General features: G+C 38.8%; 1 protein-coding gene across 2 annotated transcripts in view; it reads right to left on the bottom strand.

Moving 5' to 3' along the window:
- Window positions 1-3,057: 3,057 nt before the first annotated feature.
- PACRG (PARK2 coregulated) overlaps window positions 3,058-12,731 on the bottom strand; it is a 277,861-nt gene continuing 268,187 nt past the window's right edge. The window contains exon 4 of one of the 2 annotated variants that reach the window (XM_009290031.1): window positions 3,058-3,527. In XM_009290031.1, coding sequence (XP_009288306.1) covers window positions 3,367-3,527 — 161 coding nt within the window. In that variant the 3' untranslated portion in view covers window positions 3,058-3,366. The remainder of the gene's footprint in view (window positions 3,528-12,731) is intronic. The other variant, XM_009290023.1, reaches the window with a different exon arrangement.

The raw sequence follows: 12,731 nt of genomic DNA, 5'->3' as shown, positions 1-12,731 counted from the left end.
TTTACTGATACTACTTACCTTGCAGTAGCTGAAAAGCTAGAAAGCAGCAGCAGACCTCAAGAACAAAGCACAAACCACATCAATTCTGCAGAACCAAGTTATATTTAATGGTGCTATGCTTAATTTATACCCCTTGAAACACCTGGCCCAGAGTGCCTTTTAATTGATTACAATTAGAAACTGTTGATTGGCTTGCCCCTAGTGTCAGTGACCACAATTATATGATCTGGTGAAAAGAGAGGCAGTTATTATTTTTTAACCACAATTCCATTTTTTGAGCATAGTAAAATAGCTAAGCAGTGTATTGAATGACATAGTATTACTCATACGCTTAAGCACCTGGGTCCTTGATCTTGTGCTTTATAAAGTGCTCTGAGCTGTGTTGTAATTGCCTATAAATATGCTGCTGATCATGCTTAAAGGGACACTGTCAAGGTTGGCAGGCCTACAGTTTGGCTTAGTAAAATGACATCTTAAAATAGTTTTATTCTCAGTGTTCCTAAATTACCAGCCTGTGGTTTTTATCATGCTTCTCTTTATCAGTCCAGCTCCCAGGATTAATAAGGTTATGGGAGAACGTTCACTTTTAAAGCAATGGCCCAGTCATAGAAATAGTATGATAGAGGCTAATGTTCCCATCCTGAACATGCAAGTAAAAGCACTTTGCTGTAAAACCTATTTTTCCTGATGTGAATGGGCATGACCTCTATTGCCCTTATGGTTTGCAATAAGGTCACCCCTTGTTGAAGCAACATCTTGTGAAAGAAATCAAGAAAGAGCACAGGGCTGAGGGGATCAGGTCTGCAGCTGCACAAAGTACCCATTTTCCGTGGTGTCTCTTTGTCAGTCACTAGTCTTGTCCTAGTTGAGCTAAAGGGGAGGAGATGCAAAAAGAGTGAGTCAGGGAATAGAGTTACAAAGCTGGTGAGGAGCCTGCAACTTCATCTCATCCTTAGCAGTGCTGCCGGGATGCAGAGGGGTGATGGGATGAGGAAATCCCAGGGACGAGAGCCTTTTCCCATACTGTCCCTTCTGCAAGCAGCTCTGTGGCTGGAGCCCAGCGGCGGGGGAACTGAAGCCAGCTATTGAGGAGTTTTTTGATCTCGGGCAAAGAGCGGTACTGGGCTTTCTCTTAAGGACAGAATACAAATAGCTAAGGAGTGAAAGGTGGCCTGGGATTATTCCTTTTATGAAGGGCCTGATTTGTTTCTGAGCTGAATAACTCAGCTCCCTCCGAGCGGCAGTCCTCCAGCACAATTTGTACTCACGGGAAACCTGCAATGCCACAGTAACCAAACCCATAGGTGCCAGTAAATGAAAAAGTATGGCTCATTGGTGCCAGGGACAATGCAGGACAGGGGTCTGCTGAGGGGAAAGAGAGGGAGAAACTATAAGCGAAGGCTGAGCTGATAGTGCCAGGGTGGCTGTGTAGAAAGGCATTTTTGGAAGAGGAGATGTGGCCTTAGCTCCCCCTGCGGTATCCTACTAGACTCTGTGCTGCAAGGTTTGAAGACGAAGTCTTGAGTTTCCCAAGACATGGGCCTACAGCCAGGCTTCGCCTTCCTTTCTGACCGGGAGGTGAAAGATTTACAGATACCCTAGATGTGAGGCAGCGTGTTGGATGTGCTCATCCATCACAGGTGTGCGTTAGTCACAAGATAGACACTGCCTAAACTCTAAGGCTTGAGGGAAGCCCTGGCAATGCGTAAAAGAAAACTCAGAAAGAACGAAAACCTGGGAAAAAGGCACACCTGCAGCAGCCATGCCTAAACTGGGGACTGGTGAATGCTCGTGGCCGGTGGCATCACTTGATGCTGCAGTTCCTCAAAGAGGCAGGAAGAGTAAAAATCTTCCTCTTAACTTGTTTTCAATTACAGGAAAGAGAAGAAAGTAAAACAAACGAAAAAGAATCCTCAGGCTGAAGATCCCACAGAACAGAAAAAGGCAAGCCTAATGTCAGTCTAACAACAGATCCAGCTCAAAGTTTCAGCAGGTGGGAAGGTGTTTTCCACGCTTCCAGTATGCACCCAAGAGAACAGGGCAGCGTAGGGGCTGTCTCTCTCACACAGGCAAGCCTTGTAAGGTGTGAATATGGATGTGGATAAGCACTTGGAAGAAGTCTCATGCGTCTAACACCAAAGAGTGCACTTTGAGATCTAACAGTTACGGAGGAACACTTGAAAGTACAACTTGCATAAATTTTAAGAGCTTCCAGAAACCAGAATAAAAGCAAAATGAGCCCAAAATCTGTACTTTTAAAACTCTCATGCTTTGTAGACAAAGCTCATATCTCCTGATTTGTTTCGAGCTGACTCGATATTTTTAAATGGTTGTCCTTGAGAATTGTAAAACTTGTTTTATTTTTTGTAGGTTTATTCCATAGAAATGCTTAAAAAGCAATAAAGTCAATCTCAATAGCATTGCTTAAATCCATGATTATATCAATTCCGTGTTGTGGGTATGCAGGGAGAAACTGAGTAGGAAATTCTAAGGGTTTCCTGTCACAATAGTTGCATTGTTTGTACACATGTATACCATAATAACAGAAAAGCAATAGCAACCTTGCAGTTACAAAAAAATACCCAGTGCCCTTTAAAAATAGACATGTATATTCTGTGTTTACCTAGATTAACAGTGTCATTAGGGACTGATACCCTATGTACACTCCATCTTCCATCTGATTTACTGAAGTTCTGTCTGGGCTTTTTTTTCTTCAAAACCGTGGTTGTGCCTGATGTTCGCCAAGAGGAACCCAAGTTCCATGAAAAGGTAAACACCTGGAAGCTGAGATCAGGAGTGTGTAAGAAACATAACTAATTTTATGACAGTGCTTTATAATGGGCCATGTAAATTTTCCCACTGTAATTGGTATATACATTGAACAGTTTTATTTTATGTCAGTGCACATTATTCGGCACAGCTGCTAGAGAGGCATTGCTGAACTGGTGTTTCTCTTCCATGACAAACACCTATTAAGCAGTCAGCATAAACTCTTCTTGTTACAGCCTCTGACATCAGCCTCAGGGCAAGCGGACACAGAACAGCAATTGCTGAATTGCGTATGAAAATTATAGTTTTATTGTCTATACAAGTGAAGGTTTAACTCTGATTCCTGCTCGAGTCAGCTCTGTTACAAAGGAACGATTCTTTCAGGGAACAAACAAGCACAGTACACCATTGTAATCACAGGAACAGGCACTATTTATGTATTGGAAAGCCTTGTTCACAATAGTGCTAACACTCTAATGCCCCAGAAGCCACTATTTTAGCAGCTGTAGAGAAAAAAAGCATGACTAACAAGATGCCATACAGAGTCAGATACAGTTTTTTTTAGAACACAAATGGAATCGTCCCATTTGATACAAATCAGTTTAATATGCACGACTGATAAGTAGGGATCATGTATTTAATGTTTATATAAGCAGTTTCTCCACCGCAGCGTTCAAAGGCTTCCAGTGTCTCTTGAATCAGATCTCCAATATTTTCACGCTTCTGCTGGCTGTAGTCTATCCCATCGCCTGAGTTAACTGGTTAATAAAACAAAAAAATACCAAGGATTATGTTAAATTTGCTGTTACGTTTTGAAATAATGACATAGGAAATTGCAGTTGCTGGTCAGTCACTGTGCCTCTATTAGTAACTTTGCTCTGTGACACAAAACAGAGCTGAATTTGAAAACAGGATGGTTTTGGTATCTCTTTAAGGCTCTGCTCAGGCTCCGACTTCGTATGCCTTCAAAATTTGTTTATGTACACGTTACTTCAGTATCTAAGCGAAAATCCTAATAAAAATAAAGAAAACACATTCTTTTATAAGATACAGATGGACTCTCTCTTACACAGTTAATCTCTTAAGACCGTTACTTCTTTATTTCTAACATTGCTTATTTAGGACAAAATTCTACTGCCAGATGCATAAAAGCTTATCTACAAATGTGACTTAAGCTAGACCTGTTATGGATTGAAATCTTAAATATGTATTGTTTTGGGATTGTTCCATGTTAGACATCATATTCACATGCTTATGTTGTTTCTGATAGAGGGGACGTCATGTGGCCTAAAAGAGATATTTGGAGTATAACATGGCACTCATTCAATTTCTGCTCCCTGAAAAACGTGTAAAATTAAGTCAATGTCAAAAGGACAAATTACTGCAGCCCCCAGATGCAGTAACATTTACTGCTGCTTTCTCTCACGTGGACTAGCAAGGGTGACACACATTAATATACACACAGCATAATTCTTTAAAAAAATCAGTGTGAACAACTGTGACAACAAAAAATACAAGAATAAGAAATAACTTCACCTGCAATGATGCTGAGAGATTTAAAGGAGGAAAATATATCTCATTTTGTTTTAAAACAATATTCTGAAAACTATCTTAATATGGGTATATTCCGAGACATATATCAAAAATAATTTGGTAGGAGCATAATGTACTCAGGTCAGGTGCGGTGTAGTGGCCGGGTGGAGCGGCTGTCACACTGCTGTCGGGTAGTCCACACGCAGTCAGTGGCCTCACCTCGGGCAGTGGTGGCAATGTGCCCATGTCATACATTTAACATCTCAAATAACACTGCTTGCTTATTGACACTCGCAGCCGGACAGCAAGGGACACATTTGTCAAGACAGCGCAACCAACTTCTCGGGTAGTGCCTGCCTTTCCTATTAGAAACACGGTGCACACAAGGGCGAGGATAGATTTTGCTCCCACTGCTGCCTCCACATCCCCAGGCTGACGAGGTGTAGATGTACAACTGCACCCATCCTCACATCCACTCCTGGATCTAAGGCCAAAGATCCGGATTTAAAGTTTGTGCCTTTGTTACCAGTAAAAACTGAAGAACCATGGTCATGAAGAAAGAGCTGATGAACACGGGTAAAAATCATCCTTTTGCTGAATTTTCCTGTAAAATATCTGATTGCACTCCAAGTTAATTATGTGTATATCAGTTTTTCAAACTCCTTACACACATTTGTGTCGCTTAGCTTTTTGTAAAATGTTTACACAAATACAGATGTGACATACAAGGACTGGGCTTCTGAGTGGAAAGGCAGTAATATTTTTGTGATGATTACTCTTAAGCACATGAATACTTTCCTATATATTAACTATTTATTTCACTGACATGAGAAGCCAGCGTTGTGACATCAAAATTTACTACAATGAATTTACTGTAATGTTAGAAATAACAGATTATGAGAGTGCATAGAAAACACCAAGAGCTATTAAATAAAAGGATTGGCTTATACAAAATACTAATGCAAAAAGAAAAGCACATCACAACTGAGTGCAATTTAGACTAAACATGGTTTGCTCTTGCAGAAAACAACTGAGGTCAACTGTGCCTCATCACCTGTGTTGCATGTGCACTGCCAGATGCCAATACTCCCCAGAACACCTGGAGGTATTTCTGATTTCACCAGTTTGAGCAAAGGAAACCCTCAACCTTGACCTAAGTCTTGGCAAATATGTAAAAGAATTACTGACTTTCCAACCATTTGTCTATTATCTGTAATTTTAAGCCTACACACATGCTCTGCTAATGAGCTTACACAGCTTTCATCGTTCTTCCAAAGAAGTAGTAAAAAAATCAGCTCTCTGGAAGTAATGGAGATACATTGCTAAGCAAGTTTGGAGGAGGCCAACAAGATGCCATGATAATGCTGGTAGCAGAGGTATTTTCCAGAATCCCATGTTACAGTCTTTATTATAGAGCACAGTCTGTACAATAAATGATGTCTTAGATGCTTGATTGAAAGGTGCCTAAGAGAATGAAGCAATGATAAAGGAAATAGTCTGCAAGGGAAGACTGAATGTGTGATGAGCAGACCATCATTACAATTTTTTTTTCCTACAGACCATCTGTGCTATGTGAAGGTTTGTATCCTCAAGGCAGCCATAATTCACATTAATGCCATGACACAAGTTACAACCAACAATACCAGAAAGGTTATGTCAGCATTGAGGTCACCTGGTAAGTACTGAAATAGCTATCCTATGCAGTTATAGGAATTAACAAATCTTTCAGACAAAAAAGTTAATCATTAACCCAACAGGACAACATCCACTAAACGGATGAGTCAGAATGATCTGCCCAATGCACCTAAGGGTAAATATCTAGTCATAATAATGATGATGATTAGTTGGAAAAAAATAGCTACTGAAGTATAGTGGTCTCGGCATGCCCTTCTCTGGTTTGACTCTATTTCCAAGTTAGTTTGCATGAGAAGCCAACTTTGTCAGCCACAAAAATGTTGCATATGTAAAGTGTGAACATGGATCTGATTCAAGCTCTTTATGAAGTTGTCCTTTGTGAGGGAGAATAAATCAACATGAAAATGCTAGGAAGCACATTTGTCATATCTTTGTCTCAAAGTGAAATGTCTGGCAAATTCAGCATGCATCAAGAACGCTCTTCAGAGCAAATGTTATTTCTGTGTTTAGAAGAAACGCATTGAAGAAATACTAACACATCTAGAGGATTGCAATCAGGAAAAGCTCTCATTTTCCCTTCCTGGATCAAAAAGTTAGTTCCCAGTCTCCTAAATCATGCACCAAGGGTTTTATGGTCCTTAAAGTGAAGTGAAAGGCTTTACACCTGTCAAGACCTGCGCTAGCTGATGAAACCACCCAGCACACCAAGCCCAGGAGTGGCACTCCCTGCCCTGCCATCAGCACTGCTGATGCCAGCTGCTGTAGCCGAGGAAACCCTGCTCAGACCCTCAGGGACTGAACTCAGTGTTTGGCAGCGAACAGAGAAGGATTTGAATTTTATTTTAAAACGTGGTTTGTATTTGAGTCTAGACATGCTTCTATTCATGATTCAGGATATTAAAGAAATTCTAGTGCTATTTGTATTCCATCTCATTTCATTCTAAAATTTCAGTAGGGTAATGCTACAAATGTAAAATTGTATTGCATTAAAGAAGGACAAGCAAGTTTCTCTCAATGCATTAAGAGCTTGATACGGAAGTTTTGAAGTCAGTGAAAGGCTTTACACCTGTCAAGACCTGCGCTAGCTGATGAAACCACCCAGCACACCAAGCCCAGGAGTGGCACTCCCTGCCCTGCCATCAGCACTGCTGATGCCAGCTGCTGTAGCCGAGGAAACCCTGCTCAGACCCTCAGGGACTGAACTCAGTGTTTGGCAGCGAACAGAGAAGGATTTGAATTTTATTTTAAAACGTGGTTTGTATTTGAGTCTAGACATGCTTCTATTCATGATTCAGGATATTAAAGAAATTCTAGTGCTATTTGTATTCCATCTCATTTCATTCTAAAATTTCAGTAGGGTAATGCTACAAATGTAAAATTGTATTGCATTAAAGAAGGACAAGCAAGTTTCTCTCAATGCATTAAGAGCTTGATACGGCAGTTTTGAAGTCCTGGAGTGGACAAGAAAGGTAAACCAACCCTTAAAGCTCAGTCAGATCTACTCTTATCTCTGGACATTTGTTAGCATCTGAAAGTGTCTGAGACATTTTTTCAGTTTATTAGATTTCACTTCAAGGCAGGCCAGATCTCGAAAACGGGGTTTTAATCCCCTGAATATGTCGAAGTACCTTTATTCTTTACTTTTAAGTGCATATATACACACATATATATTTCAACTTGTTGTCTGGGAACAAGTGGGTCCTAGCAGAAATTTTTGAACTACTACTAGTTAACAACAAAGAGCTCTTGTATAATGGTTTTGGGGTTTTTTTGTACACAAATCAATAAAACTACTTGGAAAGATAGGCATCATTCCTCCCTTTCTGAATCTTGAGAAACAGAGTTACTGGAAGGTAAAGTGACTTATCATAGAATCATAGAACAGTTTGGGTTGGAAGGGATCTCTAAAGGTCATCTAGTCCAACCCCCCTGCCGTGGGCAGGGACATCTTCAACTAGATCAGGTTGCTCAGAGCCCCGGCCAACCTGACCTTGAATGTTTCCAGGGATGGGGCATCCACCACCTCGCTGGGCAACCTGTGCCAGTGTTTTACCAAGTCATGGAAGGGATCAGTCAAAAATCACGCTTTTTGACTTTTTATTGTAGATTATGAAAGTACTATTTATGGTAAAATATAACTATGGTAAAAATCATTTTGAAGCTGCTCAGTTCATCCTAGTCAAACCAACAGGTATTTTCAGCAATTAAAATGATTACAGTAATCCAACATGCTAACCACTTAACTGAATAAGATTTTTACTTCAAAAAACCAACAGTGATGGGATTGTAAAGTGCAGATATATTTCTCAGTATGTGATTGTATTTCTACAGAAAAGCCTGTCACAGAACAATATACAGTTAAGCAGTACAAACTAGCATTAAAATATTCTGTGGAAAATTTCAGCACTTTTTTCCTTTTAGGAGTCAGCATCAGTACCAAGAAATAAATGGAAGCTGATTTCAGCTATAAATTGACATGCATCTATGTCAGGGTTCACATCGCAATAGTTCACTGCTCAGGTACAGTTCAGAGTTTAATTAGTTTTTCAAAGTCCTCTTGTTAGGATTAGTTTAATTGTCATAAAAAGATGTTGGCTTGCTGACCGGAGTGGAAAATGAAAGCCCCTGATGAGTCAGTGCGGTGGGAGGGAGGAGGGCTCCTTTGCACCGCTCCTCTCACTGTGACTCAGAACTGTGCTTTGAAATGGTCAGCTCCAGGAAGGATGAGGTAGTTCGGTTTCCCTCTTCATTTAATTGAAAGTCTCTGAAAAGTCACAGGGTAAGACTCTAAAACCCTCCTGTCTGCTAAGAAACAGAGGGACATTGCCAGTTCATTTCACTCAGGTGAAGGAAGAGCCACCTAGACAGAAAACCCCATGTTCCATTCCTGAAGGCTCAGACCAACGTGAACACCAGTTTTAAATGTTTCTTAGGACACGTCTAGATTGTGTGCACACAGAAGCACAAATTGGCCTCACGCAGGCTGGTCCCAAAGCTAGAGCGTTGGAAAGAAGAGTAATTTATGTTGGAAGGAACCTCTGGAGCCATCTGGTCCAAATGCCCTGCTCAAAGTCAGCTCCATTTTCAAAGTTAGGTCAGGTTGCTCAGGGTGAAATATCTGCAGTTGCTAAGCGCAGAGTAATCCCAGAACGAGAAATGGTGCAGAGATCCCCTTGAGCTGGCAGAGCGTTTCACCAGCCATTTCAAATGTGACGAAGGGAAGTGCTACTCCTTAAACATTAAAACGTATTTGGCGAAGGAGGAGTTGCTGAAGTTACAAACTTCATAGGGAGAATTATTACCTGTTTTGATACAAAACAAACCTAAACTTTTGGCATAGTAACAGATTCTAACCTGCGTGTATAACATTGCTTTTGGAAGCTTAATCATACACCGAAGAAAGAGGCACAGATTTGGCTGAAAAATTAATAAAATTTCATCTACCCTGACTTGAAACTATGAAAACATAATTTAAAAAAAAAATTAACATGTATCTTTCAAAGGACTTTAAAACATTAAAGCTGAAAGTACTAATAGACCTTAAGGAGGCCAAATCCTTGAATATGCACAGACCTGTTTTTTGACACTATCAACACTTAGAGTTCCCTGTCTCTTGTTTTATTTGGCTCTTCCTTCTATTTTTCATCACTAGTGCTGAGTGTTTATCACTTTAAAATGCTACAGTACTGCAGAGATTGCAGAAGAATATTTCAATCCAAGAAGAAAGCATGTATGCTTGGAATTTAAAAAGAATACTAATATAGAGACATTTCTGTTCATCATAGGTCTTAGAAAAAAAACAATTTTATACTTTTGATGTAAATCAGCTAGGTATTATCTATCTAAATAAGAAGTTTCTAAATTTTCTTAATTCTCATTGAAGGCATTTTGCCTTAGCATAACATATCGATTCTTTCTACAGTTATCTTCCATATGCAGCTAGCTTTTAGTTTTTTCATAAATTAGCATTTATTTTAAAATGTGAGTGCTGTTACTATAAATACTATTCAGAAAGTCAACAATTCAGTAAGTGGAGGAAGTGCTTTGATTGGAAAGGAAACATTTGACTGACTTACGATGTTTTACTAATGATGTAAGCCTACTAGAGATAGCTGTAACTATTTGTAAATTGCTGCAGTATAAAAAAACCCCAAAACCAACAAACCAAAAAACCCAACTGAAAATGAGCCAAGACAGCAGCTGTTATCACACTTTTCCATTTCCAGGAAATGTCAGCAACATCAGATGTAATCCTTTCTAAGCCCAGACTTTTAATTTTTTTTTTAAATAGAAGTATAAAAATGAAAAAGTAATCACAGATTTTGTAACAAATTATATTAGCAAACATATTTGACCAATGAGGTAAAAAGTAAGAGAATATTATTGTGGGTTTTTTTCTCTATAAGTACTTAAACTTTTCCAATGAATTTAGACTTTGAAGTTTGCCTATGTTTGTGCTGCTGATAAATATCAAACAAAGTAGTATTAATCTTAGATAAACAGCATGCTCAACAGGGGAACAGAAACTGGAGGCTGAGATCTCTGTGGCCTTGGTACACTGTTAACTATTGCAAAATAATACATTAGGTCACAAATCATGCTTAAAGTGCAACAAGAGTTGCACCGCTTATGTGAATCTGATGTTCTTCTAGTTGTTTTGGATGTATATAAACTAGTACAAAGTAAATACTGGTTTTTAGTTGGAAATCATGTTTGTGTGTGCAAAATTTGCATAGCTTTGCTGGACTGATGTGAAATACATTTGTTCATCACATTAATTTCTCATCCAAATATAGCATAATTAATGCAAAAGGAATTAAAACCATGGAAAAACAAATCTTTGTGTGTGTGTGGAATGAACATCATTTATTTTTTAACGTAATTCGAAGTGACAAAGCTAAAAGTCCCAAAATGCTTTAAAGGTCACTGATTTCACTATGAAACGTAATCCTACAACAGCCAATTTTTAATACTGAGTTTATTCATACTTAAACTCAAGATGCTTGACAATCCATCCTCCTTCCCCCATTGGAAGATTTTTATTAATGTAACCAAAATGCTTTTGAAAGAAAGCCCTAGGTTTTTCTTTACAAGCAAAAAGCTCAGTAATTCGTTACTTTGTGTTAATAACTGTTGATGTGTTTGTACATCTGTCACGTACTAATGGAATTTGTTGTGTCTAAATTCACTGTTCAAAAACATTACCATTTAAGGACCCTATTTGGGATAGCTTGCCAGCAAAAATTTCATTGACAACTAAATGACTTCAAGGACTGCTTTCATAACTTTGTCACAGAAGGGTGAGCCCTTTACTGTCATTGGAATGCAACCATACAAAAAATACGTCAATATATTAAAAATTTCCCATCAAAACTATGGGAGCAAGTTGTTAGACATGCCTATAAGTTGCTGGATATGCCAGAAGTGGCCAGTTTTCTAGTTTTTCTGTTCCCTAATTAAGCGAAATAAGCAAGAACCCAAGTCAACTGAGGGTGTTTTAGCAGTGATTTGAGAAGGGACAGGGAGATGAAAGCTATGAATGACTGTGTGGATTTGCCAAGATTTCTTTCATTGCTGTGGGACAAGGACAGAATTTATGCAGTTTAAAGGACAGCTAGCACTGAAACTGGAATGTACTATTTTATCCTCAAGCCAGACAGAAAGGAACACCCTGCTCCTGCAGATATCTGTACTATAAGGGTCAGGATATCTCCTTCTGGTGTCTTTAAATCTCTTTGTAATATATATTATTTTAAGTAAATTGAGTAATCTGATTACTGTTTCTTTCTGAGTTTTTCCAGTTGGATCAATGCATATGGTAGATTAAAAAAAAAAATAAAAATTACCTTCCCAAGATACGAATTTACATTCTTTTTATGAAGAACAGGAAGGACATAAAAAGAAATACTTATCAAAAGCTAGTTAATAGCTATTCATTTTACATTAAGAAAAGCATACATTTGAATTTATAACAGTTTTTCAAGCAAACAGAAAAAAGCCAATTTTTATACAACTAAAATTTATTATAATGTGTAGTCTTTACTTACAAGAATGTAAAACAGACAAAAAAGAAAGAAAATTGTCCCCCCTAGGTGTGGTGTTTCTGCAGATTCACAGCTTTTGAATTGAAGCCTTTTGAAACCAATATAGGAACTGCACATACACCACATGCAGACTGATTTTTATTTTTTTTAAAAGCTTTAGGAATCTCTAACAAAACTGTCTCATTTATTTTTTTCAACATTTTCCCTGCATTAAGTGTGAAGAAAGATAAGTGAATAAGAACTATTTCATTAGTGACTCTAACTGGAAAACACTTACCCTTCTTCTTGTCTAAATTACATATGTACCTTTTGTTGCTTGACCTGTTATTCAAAAGGGTCTCAAATATGAAGAAAGCAAGAGGCCCAGCAGCATCCAGCCTAACGTGCTGAATGCCTGAGGTCTTCTCACATCAAAGTTAGTTTCATAAGGAAAGTTGTAATGCTTTGGGAATCATAGAATCATAGAATCATTTAGGCTGGAAAAGACCTTTAAGATCATCGAGTCCAACCGTTAACCTAGCACTGCCAAGTCCACCACTAAACCATTCCCTAAGCACCACATCTACACATCTTTTAAATACCTCCAGGGATGGTGACTCAACCACTTCCCTGGGCAGCCTGTTCCAATGCTTGACAACCCTTGTGGTGAAGAATATTTTCCTAAGATCCAATCTAAACCTCCCCTGCTGCAACTTGAGGCCATTTCCTCTTGTCCTATTGCTTGTTACTTGGGAGAAGAGACCAACACCC

This window comes from Aptenodytes forsteri, unplaced genomic scaffold, assembly GCF_000699145.1.
Source record: "Aptenodytes forsteri isolate BGI_AS27 unplaced genomic scaffold, ASM69914v1 Scaffold122, whole genome shotgun sequence".
NCBI lineage: Eukaryota > Metazoa > Chordata > Aves > Sphenisciformes > Spheniscidae > Aptenodytes > Aptenodytes forsteri.
This window is presented reverse-complemented; position numbering and strand designations above follow the sequence as displayed.